This window comes from Mixophyes fleayi, chromosome 1 (assembly GCF_038048845.1).
Source record: "Mixophyes fleayi isolate aMixFle1 chromosome 1, aMixFle1.hap1, whole genome shotgun sequence".
NCBI lineage: Eukaryota > Metazoa > Chordata > Amphibia > Anura > Limnodynastidae > Mixophyes > Mixophyes fleayi.
In genome coordinates, this window is record NC_134402.1 from 384,324,195 (window position 1) to 384,339,275 (window position 15,081).

At 38.9% G+C, this 15,081-nt stretch overlaps 1 protein-coding gene across 2 annotated transcripts in view; it reads left to right on the forward strand.

Annotated features, from left to right (window-relative positions):
* Positions 1-1,130: 1,130 nt before the first annotated feature.
* ZNF366 (zinc finger protein 366) overlaps positions 1,131-15,081 on the forward strand; it is a 30,739-nt gene continuing 16,788 nt past the window's right edge. The window contains exons 1-2 of one of the 2 annotated variants that reach the window (XM_075179972.1): positions 1,131-1,262; positions 13,173-14,490. In XM_075179972.1, coding sequence (XP_075036073.1) covers positions 13,180-14,490 — 1,311 coding nt within the window. In that variant the 5' untranslated portion in view covers positions 1,131-1,262; positions 13,173-13,179. Of the gene's footprint in view, positions 1,263-6,818; positions 6,903-13,172; positions 14,491-15,081 lie in introns of those variants that run through there. The other variant, XM_075179980.1, reaches the window with a different exon arrangement.

Below are 15,081 nucleotides of genomic sequence, written 5' to 3' on the forward strand. Positions count from 1 at the left end.
ATTTGTAATATATCTGACATATTACATTCTTCACAGTGTCCAAATGTCAGTTTTCATTAACATACCTGTGTGGCTAGTAGTGGAAAATTACGTTTTTCACATTTATTTCAGTGCACCCTTTCATTTTTAATGAGATTACTAGGATACCTGTGAGAATAGCATTGAATATTTGTAAGTGAATAAAAAATATTGCTTATTTTCCCCCCATTTGTTTTGATTTTTCATTCATATCAATTGTCAGAAACCAGTGAAATATTTTTTGTTAATTTCCAAGATCAATTTATCAAATTGATCTTTCATAGATTCACCTTTTCTATATTTATCACTCAGAAATTTGTGATTTCAATACATTTGTGGTGATTTGATTTTTTTGGAGCACATTTGGAAACCTACTTATTTATAGATCGTATTGCCTGTAGATAAGGTGATTAGAAAATCGGCCTGTTACAAATTGCAAATTTTATTACTATTTCTACAGCTCAACTTTTATTAGATGACCCCCTTAAGCTCTACACCTTACTAACCAATCTGAAGAAGGGGCCTTAGAATCTCAACACCTTCACAAAGTACCAAAACCAAAATTAATTCTATGTCTCGGAATACCTGGTGAACCCGCCATATACCTACTGCTTGTCTTTCTATTTCAGATTAATTTAATATTTATAAAAATATATAAATAGTAATGTACATATATATTGCTATATTATCTAACAATTATTTCTTGGCTCTACATTTTTACATTGGTCTTTGTGACCCCAAAAAAATCTACTAATAATAATAAGTAAAGACTTATATGCAGCATAGGACAGGGACATTACGTTGAGGTCCTCCAGGTGTGTTTAGACTGTAGTTGAATAAAACTTGATATTTGTTTAGAATATTCCCACCATATAATTATAACTCAGCTCTTCTGTGCGCTTCTTCTCCGGCACTGGAATGTCGCTGGAATTCCTTCTCAGTTCTCTTCTTCTGCCAATTTTTTTTTAGAAGAAAAAGATGTCTATCTTCTGTTTCCTTATTTTTTTGCAGGAAAGCATAGGGTTGTTGACTTCCTCTCCCCTCCCTTCCTTCCTTCTTTCCAAAGGTACTCATCTGAAAAAAAAAGGGGAACCAAATGATTGTTCCTGTTCTCTGTCTTAAGATACTTTTATACACTGTCCCCACTAAACTCTGAACTAAAACTCACAGACAGAGTACGAAAGGACTCATTAAAGAGCATTAGGAGACAGTGAGAAGATACAGCCCTCCCACCTCACTGATCAGTAAGTAGATTTCCTGCTTACACTTTAATGCTGTGAAGGTGATAAGTGATGTGAATGATCAATTACATTATATATATATATATATATATATATATATATATATATATATAATATTATACATATACCTATTATTAACAGACCAGTGCACAGGCGTAACAAATATATAAAATGTTCGCTTCAGTGTTCAATGCTTTTGATCGCTGGGCATGATTCTCTAATGTACTTTATATTCTATTAAATGTTTAATATGTTTCCTAAGCCTGTGCTGGTCTGTTCCTATAGACTGAACATATATGGATTCATGTTCACATTTTATAGACTGTGCACAGTATAGATGACTGGAATGTAGTGCATTCCCTCGGCATAATGATACATATACATATATATATATATATATATATATATATATATATATATATATTATGTTTGCCATTTGTACCTATTGTTTTGGAAATATTAATTTGCTACACAAATAAATTGCTTGCCACATATAATATCATTTGGTGATTTAAAATCACTTGTTTTCAGTACGCTTATAAGTTTCTTGCTGTTTAGTTGTCTGAACATTGGTTATTTAAACAAGGTACTTGTCTGGCGATCTATCTCTTGAAGCAAATAATTTATAGGAATAGATATTAAACACAAGCAATTATTTTAACTGCTGCTATTTCAGTAGAGGAACACTTGTCATTATAGCTGTAAATGTATTTTCATTCACATTATGCTGGAGAGTTGGGATATTGAGTTGTGAGGCAGCCAGGCAGGTGACCTGTACAGTGACTGAGCATCCTCCAGGTCTGTAACACCAGTGTGGACAGTCAGAGGCACTATACACCATATTACATGGTTTAGCTACATCATGGTAATCACAAAGTTATGCAGCTTGTTGATGCTGACAAAATGATCTGGTATATAATGTAACATTACACAAGATTTCAATACCCTTGTTATAGATGTAATTATTTCTTCAACTCTGAGATTGAAATTGGTATTACAAAGAGTAAAAACATTTCTACATAAGATTACAGCAACCCAATAAATGTATGTCTTCAGTTTTACACTAACACCCTAAATAAATACACATGTAATAGTTTAGTTAAATAGATGCAAGTATCTCAAATTATAACTACTTATAGGGGGGAATCCAAATAGCTGCAAAGTGTCTCCAGAATGTCCGTGAGACACTTTGCGGCGAACATTTGACAGAAATCTTGGCTCATTTTTCCTCGCACCCCATAGAAGTGCACAGAAGGGAAGATTTCTACCGTAGTTGCCAGCAATGTATGCAGCGTGGTGTCCGCTCTCCACATCGCCGACAATCGAATTCCCCTCATAGTGACAGATTCTCAGTATGTATAATTTTTACTAAGCTGTCACACCGCTTGGAAAGAAGGTCATACATTTATATGTTGGTGTATTTGCACCAATCCACTGTCATAGTTGTCATTCATCATCATCATCCCCATTTATTTATATAGCGCCATTAATTCTGCAACGCTGTACAGAGAACTCACTCACATCAGTCCCTGCCCCATAGGAGCTTACAGTCTAAATTCCCTAACATACACACAGACTGACAGACAGACAGACACACAGACTAGGGTAATTCTTTTGTTAGCAGCCAATTGACCTACCAGTATGTTATGTCATTAGCACTTTTAATTTTTTGAAACTAAAAAAAAGGACATTTGAGGATGACAACCTCTATTTTTTTTTAACCAAGTTACCATGTTTGTTTTTACATCATAATAAGTATTTAGGCACCTGTACCCCATCACACCCTACATTTGTTGTACAACAAAGGGTAACATATATGGCATAGTTTGGGAATGTGAGCGATAGTTGCACATAGTGGGATATTGTTTGCCGTGTGGACTGCCCAGAGATTAACCAGTAAATGTAGTAGAGATAAGTAAGGTAGACCAGTTGTGTTTAAATACCTTTCCTAATGCAGACAAGACATAAAACAATTGTATCCTGGTCAGCAGTGGTCAGGATGAAAGTTCAGATCATCACTAGATGACAGATTAATACTGACCTTTCATGGCAGCATCTTTTTTTCCATTTTGGGAGAAAGTAGTTTCATCCTGTGACAGATTACACAGAAATGACATAATCACGGAACAAGTCTATATCTGCAAATATAATTGGTATAATATGTATTTATCGTGCTCATTTTTTATACCTCCAGCCTAAAACACAGGACAAAAGTGTCATTATGGTGAGGTTGGTGAAACATATATTTGAATATACTTCTGTGCAGGGAATGCACCTGGTGGTGGTGGGGGTGGGGGTGGTGCTTTAAAGGGGTTCTACTGAATCCAAATTAGATATTTTTTTAACCTGTATTTTTTTATACTTGAATTGCATTTTCCACAATATTTGACCAGAAGTCTAACATACACTTGAAGATATTCTGAAAATATGTGATTTTAAAATGCATATTTATATGTAGAAATTACATGAAGATTTGTAAATTGGTCAGCAGTTATCTAGTTATATAATCTTATTTAATTGCATCAAATGCAAGTTCACTCACCATATGCTAATTGTTCTATTCACAAAGTCTATTTTAGCAATTTTGACATTTTAACACCTTTCACAGTTCACTAATACAGAATATGGACACCTTCCTCTTTACACAGTCTTATTAAGGCTCACTGTGTTATTATGTGGTAGGCTGCAGGCCTGATAGCACAGGTTTGTAAATCCAACCTCTCTTCAGAACTCTGGACAACCTTGGACAGCAGTGACTGATATATAGCAAATTACAGGAAAACCGTCATTGCTAAGGACTTACAATTGGGTTGCTAAGGACAGTTACAATCTTAGGACATTGCATTGAATAGGGCTTCAATGGGTATTCCCAAGCAATATAAAACAATAACTAATTTCTTCCACTTTAATTTATTAGCCTATAATTGTTCCTTTGCTTACTGCTTACACTAAATTGATTTGGCCTTCTTGCTTATTGTGTCGTACATCATTACTTATTGTGTTGTATACTATTGCTTATTGTGTTGTACACCATTACTTTTTGTCTTGCAGACCATTACTTATTGTGTTGTATACTTTTGCTTATTGTATCGTACACCATTTATTATTGTGTCGTACACCGTTGCTTGTTGTGTCGTACACCTTTACTTGTTGTGTCGTACACCTTTGCTTGTTGTGTCATATATCCTTGCTTGTTGTGTCGTACACCATTGATTGTTGTGTTGTGTAGTATTTTTTGTTGTGTTGTACACCATTACTTATTGTGTTGCACATACAGGCATAGAACATACAACCTTGGTGAAGAACAGAAAAGGATAAAACAATCCATTTAATAACAGTGGAAATAGACATATAAATAAATTACAGCCACCTAAATTCTCAAAGTTCCAACCACATTGTATATTAATACAATGTTCACTACATTTTAGAATAACAAATATTTGCTACAGTCCTATAACGCCTGAGAGAAAACAAGGTACAGTAATTAAACAAGGACCAAGGCCTCATTTATGAAGTGTAAAATACTGTTTGGTTGATAATATAATTTACACACATAATTATTTGTCTACTGTTATATAATTATAAACCATTTACATTAATTTGCTTTCCTGCAGCATTAAGAGTTGAAGGGAAAATCTACTATTGCAGTAGATTTTTTGACAAATTACCCATCACCCCATGCTTCGTCCCTGCTTAAATTATGGGTCCCTCCACAGGGAGCCCCTGCTCTACACTGTTCATGTTTCTATCAGGTTCCTTTAATGAAAGGACTGATTGAGCCCTGTGCTCTCTGCACCTCCAGAATGCATCATTATACCTCTTCAGGACGACGATGTCTGAGGCACTAGCACAATGATAAGAGCAAGAGGCAAGGTCAATATTAGTGCACCAGGGCCTCCGTTGTAAGTACCCTATACAGTCATGGATCCCAACAGTACAGATGGACCATAATAATTCAGGTAATGAAGAGCAAGAAATAAATGGGGATAACTTATCACAATTTCCACGAGAAAGGTGGAATTAACCTTTAACTATTAGGTACAGTTAACCAGCATTTATTCAACAAAGTAAAAAAGTAACAGACTTGTTGGCGGTCTACCAAGTTTTATTGTAGTAAATAGGGAACAGAGGGGATGTGTTCAAACTACTATCTTTTCATGCCAGCTGAAAGCTCCAGCTCACACATAAGTATGTTATAGCCAACTTCAATAATATTAACCCATATTACCAATTTGGAGATAGGAATTAAATAAACCCTCCAATTGACACAGATGGTCTTTCAATCAACCAGGTGACAATGAAGTGGCAGCCAGATGTGAGTGTTTTGCAACATACCTGAAAGCCCATAGAGTTAGGGACAACACTGCTTCAGTCTCTCTCACCCGATGGTGTTACATAATCATCTGCTGGAAGAAGTCCACCGCCTTTAAATTACGCTGTTGAGTATAGAGTAAGTCCTGCATGTTCCCAGTTGGTAAGTGGGAGCTGCACATGGGTGACTGTTTGGGGAAACTAATGTACTGAAAAGCAGTGTTAGGAAGGACTAGGGCTTGAGTCAGAGGGATTGGAAGAAGGGAAAAAAGCTGTTTACGATGCTACCTTGTCCCATCCAGTCAGTGTCCCAGACTGTGATCTTCCGTCTGTCTGTCAGATAGTAAATCTGTCTCTCATGGTGGCCTACAAGAATGAATTTCAGTGTGATCAATGGAGGTGGTCTACTACAATTACTAAATAAAGGCTGGTCTTGTGTGCCTACCAGTTATATAATGTGTCAGCTTCTGGCTGAGAAGTGAAGCTGTATAATATTCTTAATGGATTAGATAGAACTGTTGTGGACATTCCATTCATCTCCCTGGTACAGAGCTGACACCTTCCACTAGCAAGGTATCACCCACTATACCAACCCCCCCGCCAACACATGGGCAAATAGGTATAACTGTATATTTGTCCAATTAGACTGCTCTGAGCCAAACTCTGAGCCGTAACTAGACATTTTAGTGAGTGGGGCAAGAAGGAAAACTGTCACCCCTAATCCTCAGCTGTAACCAAATTAATCTTAAAGTTGAATTTCCCTAGGCTACCGTTCAGCTTTGCGCCCTGGACAGTGACTGCTCTTGCACAGTTACAGCCTGGCCAATCTGTACAGTTGCACCACCCTTGTGATTGAATGAGAAGATTGTACTAGATGCATTCAGGTTACATGGCTGATATTACAAGCATACAAGCGATTACTCTAATTAGGATCCATTTGAGTATAATTGTTTTGGCCAAACATATGGAGCAATGTCTAAAAAAAAAACAAAACACCAAATTGACCAACATAATCAGTTATTATGTGTAACTACAGCGCAGAACATTCACATTACGACTGCTAGCTATTCTCTGGGCCATTTAGTAGATTCATGTGGTTTCCCAAGGAGAACTGAGAAAATAAACTAATAACTAGGAAGTAGGACACATCATATATATAAATAATGGTGATGATGATGATCTAAGACTTGTTTGCCGTTTCACATTTTCTATCTTTTTCTTCAGCTTTTCCGCCCCAGCTATTTCCAGTGAATTTTATAGACTCTGCTGCTGTGGTTCTTGGACTAATTTGTTCCTTTTCCAGCAAGCTAACTCTCTGCTGTAGATAACAGTGTGAGTACAGAATACAGCACAGTTTAAGGCTCCTTCTTCTGTATTATGTTGCTCAGTACTGGAATCTCTTTATGAAAGAAAAACATATTTGGAATTTAATTATGTGAAAAACTATGCACACACAATTATAAAATCAGCCCATATACATAATTTGCAGTATGTAAGTCCTGTGCTTCTTTGGTCTACAAGTTTTACTATCAGAAAACTAACTGTGTTGCATATACAACTGCTGGTGACAAGTGGCACTACACCCCAGCAATGCCTCCTAGTACTCATATTCTGTACACAGATGTGTAATTCAGCAAGCATATGGGTTATAGTGTTGGGGTTTCTAAGTAATTACAACCTACCCATCGGTGTAGCTGTACAAAGATATACATAAATAAATTGTGAAAAAAACTTATTGTGTATCTCATTGGAATGTACTTTATGAAAATGGTGCTGTAGCCCACAGTAACCAGTGTGATTGTTCATTGTTGTACCGCAGTACTATGATCCATAAAGGAACCTTGCTGTAAGGTGTTACAAGCAGTCTTTGTCACATGACATCCTTTGGTCTGTCTCTGACTTTTTCACCAGGCCATTGCCTGTCTGATTGAAGAACTGGTCCTGCAGATGTAAATATCTGCATTTATGCCAAGCCATCTTGAACAATAGGCATTCACAGGTTCCGTCCCCTGCCTCTCTCTGGTACAGAAATATTTGTTAATATTTTTTTACATTTCTAATACACAAAAAAATACAGAATAAATAATAAAATTAATTAAACGTTTTGTACCAAAATAATAATAGATGCAGAGGATTTGTATCATGCTTGCTGGGGGGCTATTTACTTCTTACAAATCAAAATATCAATTTCTGAATCTAGAACCAACTAAATATGAAATTGTCCACCAGGCATTCTTCTCCTGATCAAATGCCAGCTTGTGTGATTGATAAGCTGGGCCAAGAACCATTTCCAACAAAAGTAATCATGAAAAAATTGCAAGCAAAATACCTTTAAAATCCAAAGCTCATTCTCCTGCCTTCACTTTACATGCAGGCAATTGTATAATATTACTGATATGTCATTCATGATGCCAGTGCTTCAGATTTCAGTGAGTGCATTTGTTCTATAACCAGGGTGGTTTACAAAGAAAGGTGAACCCATACATTTCACTATTACAAGTCAGGATAATCCTTCAAGGCTGAAAATATTTTTGTAAATCAAGACAAATGAAAAGATCCAACATATTTCATTTTGGCAGAAGTCTTTGTTTAATAAGAGCTGGCATAACTGATTACAGATCCAGGAAATCTGAGATGAGTGTCAGGAAAGGAAAGTAACATGAAGTTCTTTTGGATGGAACATTGTCAATGACGTGTATAAGGACAGCTCCATTTTCATTACCAGCCTATTAAATTTGCTACAATCAATTGAAATCTAGATTGTAGCATTGGATGAAGCTAATTGTGCTGCACAGCTGTAAGAGTTAATAAAGAACTACTATTATGCCTGCCGTAAAGTGTAACTAAACCCCCCAAATATATTTAAGTTTTTTCCAAACCCTGCATAACAGTTTTCTTAATTTGCAATGCTATGCTTTTACCAGCAGATTATTACTGATTTAGAGCTGCAGCTAGCTGATTCTCACACTCAGGGTGTTAGGAACCCCTCTAGCCGGTACAGCACAACCCGGAGTCTGCTCTGCCAGTCAGGTGTTCACTGGAGCCCCTAGTGGTGGGGACAGATTTGGCCGCAGACTAGCAGAGGGTCGTGAAGTGCGTACCGACTAGGGGGAACCCAGGTAAGCGGAGTGAAGTCCAGGCAAGGGTCAAGGGCCGGCAGCAGACAGGGAATCCAATACACGATCCAGGGTCAAGGGTCACAAGCACGGTAGCAAGGTCCAGATACAGGCAAGAAGGTCAGGGTCACAGGATACACAGGCAGGGTCAAAATCCAGGCAATGGGTCATACACAGGTAATCAGTCCAAACAGGTTTTCACCAATACTAAACAGGAGCAGGAGCAGGAGCAGGTTAGCTGACAGGCAGACTGGACGCTATAACCGGCAATGAGGCAGCAGACCTCATTGCCTTAAATACTCACACAAACCAATCAGGAGTTGATACACTCCTGCAGGCTAATTGCTTAGACAGAACAGGGCCAATTAGGGCTTGACCCTGAAATACACAGTTGCAGGCTAATGCCTGTAAATCCAGCCCTCCTCATTAGATCAGCCTACCGGCTATCTGTTGCGCGCATGCGCCCGGCTACCAACACCGCCGGGACGCAGCGCTGAAGAGGCGTCCGGACGTTGCCTTGGCAACGGTCTGGGGTTGAGGGGAAATGACGTCCCGGTCATCATGGTGATGGCCGGGACTCTAGAGCGGGCAGGAAGCGAGCCGCAGCGGCTGTGAGTACCACCGCGGCTCGTGGCACAGGGCTAGATTTACTAAGCTGCCGGTTTGAAAAAGTGGGGATGTTGCCTATAGCAACCAGATTCTTGCTTTCATTTATTTAGTACCTTCTACAAAATGATAGCTAGAATCTGATTGGTTGCTATAGGCAACATACCCACTTTTTCAAAAACGCAGCTTAGTAAATCTAGCCCTCAGTCTTGTTATCACAATAATCTCCCTGCACAGTTAGTTCTTTCACACAGCTATTTTGGAGTTTTCTGGGATTTATCACCATTATCACCATTTATTTACATAGAACCACCAATTCTACAGATATTTTTGTCATTCACATTAGTCCCTGCCGCATTGGAGCTTACACTATAAATTCCCTAACACACGCAGACTAGAGTTCATGTAATCCTTGACTCACACCTATCCTTTGTTCCCCACATTGACTCTATATCTAAATCATGTTATATACATCTAAAAAACATTTCCAGAATTCGCACATATTTCACACAAGACACTGCAAAAACCTTAATTCATGCACTTATCATCTCCTGCATTGACTATTGCAATTCCCCCCTTACTTGTCTTCCTCAAAACAGTCTCAAACCCCTACAATCTATATTGTACGCAGCGGCAAAATTGATTTTCCTTGTAAATTGTTATTCCTCTGCTGAATCACTCTGTATGTCTCTACACTGGTTGCCTGTTTTCTACAGAATCCAATATAAAATACTTGTATTAAGCTACAAGGCCATCAACAAAGCTGCACCAACATACATCTCCTCTCTTGTCTCAAAATATCTCCCAACTCGGCAACTCCGTTCTGCACAAGATCTGCGTCTCTCATCCACCCTCATTACATCCTCCCATTCCCGCTTACAGGACTTTTTTCGGGCTGCACACACTCTATAGAATTCTCTCCCTCGCACAATAAGACACTCCTCTGGTCTACAAACTTTCAAGCTTTCTCTGAAAACCCACCTCTTCAGACAAGCTTATAATATTCCTCAACCACCCTCTTAACCTCACTATATTACCCTATTACCACCCATTACACAATATCACACAAGACAACTACTCCCTGACTAACATGGTTGTGTGACTGGATCATTTAGCTTATGAGTCACTTTTACCTTTGCAGTCTGGCTGGACCGAAATGCAAAATGTAGACTTAACCTCATGTATCAAACTCCCATTGTCCCATAGACTGTAAACTTGCGAGCAGGGACCTCTCCCCTCTTTGTCTGTTTTACTGTGTTGGTCCCCAAATTGTAAAGCTCTACGGAATATGTTGGCGCTATATAAATAAATGATGTTGATGATGATTTTGTCAGCAGCCAATTTGCGAGATTAATCTTGTTAATAGAAAAGATTAATAGGTCACCAGTCTTAGACCAGGTTAGAACTGTTGATGTGGTCTTTGTAGATAACAACTCACGTAATACTGCACCATGTGCAGAGTTTGTAAAACACACAAAACACAACCCTTATATAGTTCAATGGATATATAAATGACTGTACAATAGGTGGCATATATTAGATGGTATATTAGAAAGCTTTGAATTAATTGGTAGGTTTTACGTTGATTTTGCTCAACGTGCTTGTAATGCTGGAAGCAGGTGCTGCATTATCACAGTTCATATTTAGAAATTAGCTTTATGCTGTAGCATCTGAGATGCACTGTGATGCACAATACAACTCCAATCAAAAATAGTTATACCTGTTGTTAAGTGTGGTCAGACTGCAGATCACCACCATTGGCATATGTGTGTGGTCATCTTCTCATTGCACTAACAAACCCTAGCTATGTCAGAAGTGACTAAAAAGACAGAACTCATCCGATATACGTATGTGACAAATTGAACACTGGAAGAGGTGGTGTGCCAGGAAAGGGGCTTGTTTAACGCAAAGGTCTGTAGTACAATTAAGATTCCAGGAGGGGTAGATACAATTATAGTAAGTTATTGTTAAGGGCAGAATAGCATGAGATCCTCAACTGCTAGAACCTCTTCATCAGATGTTTAGCAGCCCCCTTTCTGAGGAACTAGTTATGTTCCACAGTACTTGGTTGCCCCCAGGACTTTAGCTTGGGTAGTAGCAGTTGCTGATCCAGCACTTCCTAAGTTGAGTGGAGAGAACACAGTAAAAGGTGAGCAACCAGGATATTGTTGGCCGAACTCAGAGTCAGACATGCAGAGGTTAATGCAGAATAGTCTGGCACTGACCTGGTAGAGTGGACAGCGCATGGCAGAAAGTAGTGAGGAACCAGAAAGTTTTTTGGCAGAACTCAGATTCAGACAGGCAGGGATCAGGAGTAGAGAAGACAGCAGAATCATTTAAACAAACCTGGGGTCAGGGCAGGTAGCGATATGAGAGCAAATCTGTTTAACAGAAACAAGAGTCAGGAGTACAGCAGAATCCTTAGAACATACAAATATAGCAATAAATCAAGAATGAGCGCTGATGTATACCAAAAAGCTGCCTAAGTCTACATAAGGAGCCACCTGCTCCCCAAACAAATTCACAAATAGATTGATGACTTACAGCCCTGGAAGGTTCACACAGATAGAAATGCCAGCATCAAACAGGACACTGTAACACAAAAATGGAATGGACATAGAGCAGTAAAGTCCCAACAATAATTAAAGGGTCCAAATATCTTCCAGTTCCCTCTTCCTCTTCCTTAGAACAATCTGGGTCAAACACAGAGACCAGAACAGGTCAGGAACTAATGCACACTAGGTCAAGCAGGAACTATCCCCAGCATTGGTATGCTGGCAGGAAGAGGTTTATAAAGGCAGCAGCACCAATCAGAAACTGGTTAGCTGCATGTGTGTGGTAACTAATAGTACAGCTGCCAGACTTGGAGCTAAAGAGAACCTATTTACCTAGCAATCAGCTGAAACAGTGAACTGCAGGATTGATCCTTCACATGGTTGCAGTACTAATGCACAGTTGACAGATCAGACAAACGGGATATATCCTATTTCTTAATAGTTATTAGTGCTTGAGGAATCCAAAGCAGGATAGATTCATGCAATTTCATGCTGTCAAGCGTAAGATAATGCAACTATGGAGAAATAATTCACAGTCATTTTATTGCAGTGCAGGGATGTGCAGCAGGCATATACATTCCCCTCTGAGCATTCACATGCGGCCACTAGCTTCTTCCTGTATTATTATAAGATTTGTTTGTTATACCTTGTAACACTTGTTTAAAATGTCTGCTGATATGTTACTATAGATAGGTGTCTCTTTGATTAAATGTATTGATTTAACTTATTACTGAAGGGCAATGTGTGGACCTATTAAAGGTTAGTGGGCCACATGTGGCCTCTGATATGTATCAGGTTGCCCACCACTGATCTATTGTGTGGTGTACAGTAATGGCAAGGCTCTGCAACAATGGTCTTAAGCCAAAGCTAACCGCAAAATATTTAAAAAGCCTAATATGTACAGCTTAAAGGAGGGAAGACAAATAGGGTACATTACTGATGTGAACGGGTGATCTGGGGTAGTAGGTGACAAGGCTAACAGCAAAATAAAAAGCAAGTGTAGAAAGTTGAGGGGACCGCAGGGCTAAAGTTCTACCCAGGGCTTTAGATAGTTTTTTGCCATTTGAACTTCACATAGCCAAATTGCAATGCCTAGTGACTGTTACTAGGTCTACGTTCATAAGAAATATATTTTTGTTCAAGGGAATTGGACATTTCTCTCAATTTATCTGAAAATACATAATACACTTCAAAATAAAACACTTTAATTTTTAAATATAAATTACATTTTTTTCTATTTATTATATTTCACTATTTAGACTTACATTTGTACATTTGATTTTAATTTATACTTTGTATTATATTTGTAGTATTTTTTCTTTCAGCTGGACAATGCAGAAAGACATACATGCAGCAAAAGATTATAATTCATTTTTCAATGCTGACATAAAGAAACCTCCAGTGTTTCCATATTGCAGGCAAGCAATGCCTTCTATGTTGAAATGCAGTAGACTGTCTCCCTTCCATGAGGAATACTCACCCCACTTTCTACATTACCAGTATGATCATCCAGGAGACAACTTGCACAATTTCCATGAAGCACTAGAAAGTGGATCACACAGAAGAAAGAGTTTACCTTCTAAGATGACCCATGGTGTTGACCATGCAGATCCTAAAGACCAAATGGAGACAACAGATGAAGATAAGAATTTGTTTACCTCCCGCCTACCATTGGTTTATCACTTACCGTCCATGCCACATTACAATGCCAAGATGATTGATTTGTCTAACATTGACATTCAATACTACAGGTCAATGAACCATTTTTGGGTCAGTCCGATAAAACAAGAACCTATAATGACAAATGTAATGTGGCCCTCTGGCTCTATATATCTACACCCTTCTTACCCATTCTTTCATAAAAGCTACCCTGGCATGATATTACCTTTCCATACGCCCTCCCAAAACATGCACATGCATCATGCCTTTGATACAGGCCAACCAGAGGACACCATCAGTAAAATTCAAATCCGTGACAGTGAGGACAATAAACAGAAGGTTGAGAGAGTTGATGTCAATATTCAGATTGACGAGAGATTCTATGTGGAGGTGGGCGATCAAAAACGGTGGAAATGTTCGATGTGTGAAAAGTCATACACATCCAAATATAACTTGGTAACACATATTTTAGGACACAGTGGCATCAAGCCACATGCTTGTGTGAGGTGCGGCAAATTGTTTAAGCAGCAGAGTCATTTGCATACCCATATGCTAACTCACCAGGGCACCAGGCCCCACAAGTGCCAAGTTTGCAACAAAGCTTTCACCCAGACCAGTCATTTAAAGCGACATATGATGCAGCACAGTGATGTGAAACCATACAACTGTAGGATATGTGGCAGGGGGTTTGCCTACCCAAGTGAACTGAAAGTCCATGAGGCAAAGCATGAGAGCGGGCGAGAAAATATCTGTGTGGAGTGCGGGCTTGACTTTCCAACACTGGCACAGCTTAAAAGACACTTGACGGCCCATAGGGGCCCTGTACAATACAACTGCAGTGAATGTGATAAGACATTCCAGTACCCAAGCCAGCTGCAAAATCACATGATGAAACACAAGGACATCCGGCCCTACATCTGCTCCGAGTGTGGCATGGAATTTGTACAGCCGCATCATCTTAAACAACACTCTCTGACACATAAGGTCAGTAACAACATTACTGTATCAGTGTATCAGTGACATAGGTCTTTACCATTACATTATCATCCAAAATACACATATAGTAACATTGGGCCTGATTCATTAAGGATCTTAAATGAAGAGGTATCTTATTTCAGTCTCCTGGACAAAACCATGTTACAATGCAAGGGGTGCAAACTAGTTTTCTGTTTTGCACATAAGTTAAATACTGACTGTTTTTTCATGTAGCAAGTAGATATGAAAGCATGTGCCGCCGGCAAAGGAGGTGAGGGCGTGGCTTGCATCTTTGGGGGCGTACCTAAAGAGAGCAAGGCCACCCTGCTGCAGAAAAAGGCACCCCTAAATAATTACCAAGCAGTCCTGTTTTTTTAAGTAGTTGGGTCAAAACAACTTTATAAATATTGAAGTCAGGGCAGAAATACTTACTTAAGTTGTTTGCAAAAATAATACGCATAAATCCAAGTATGTGCTCTTGTCACTTTTGTCCCTCTATCATCACACTGTGCCCCTTCATTGTCACTTTTGCCCCTTCACAATATCACATGTGCCCTTTCACCATCACCTCTGTGCCCATCACCATCACCACCTCTGTGC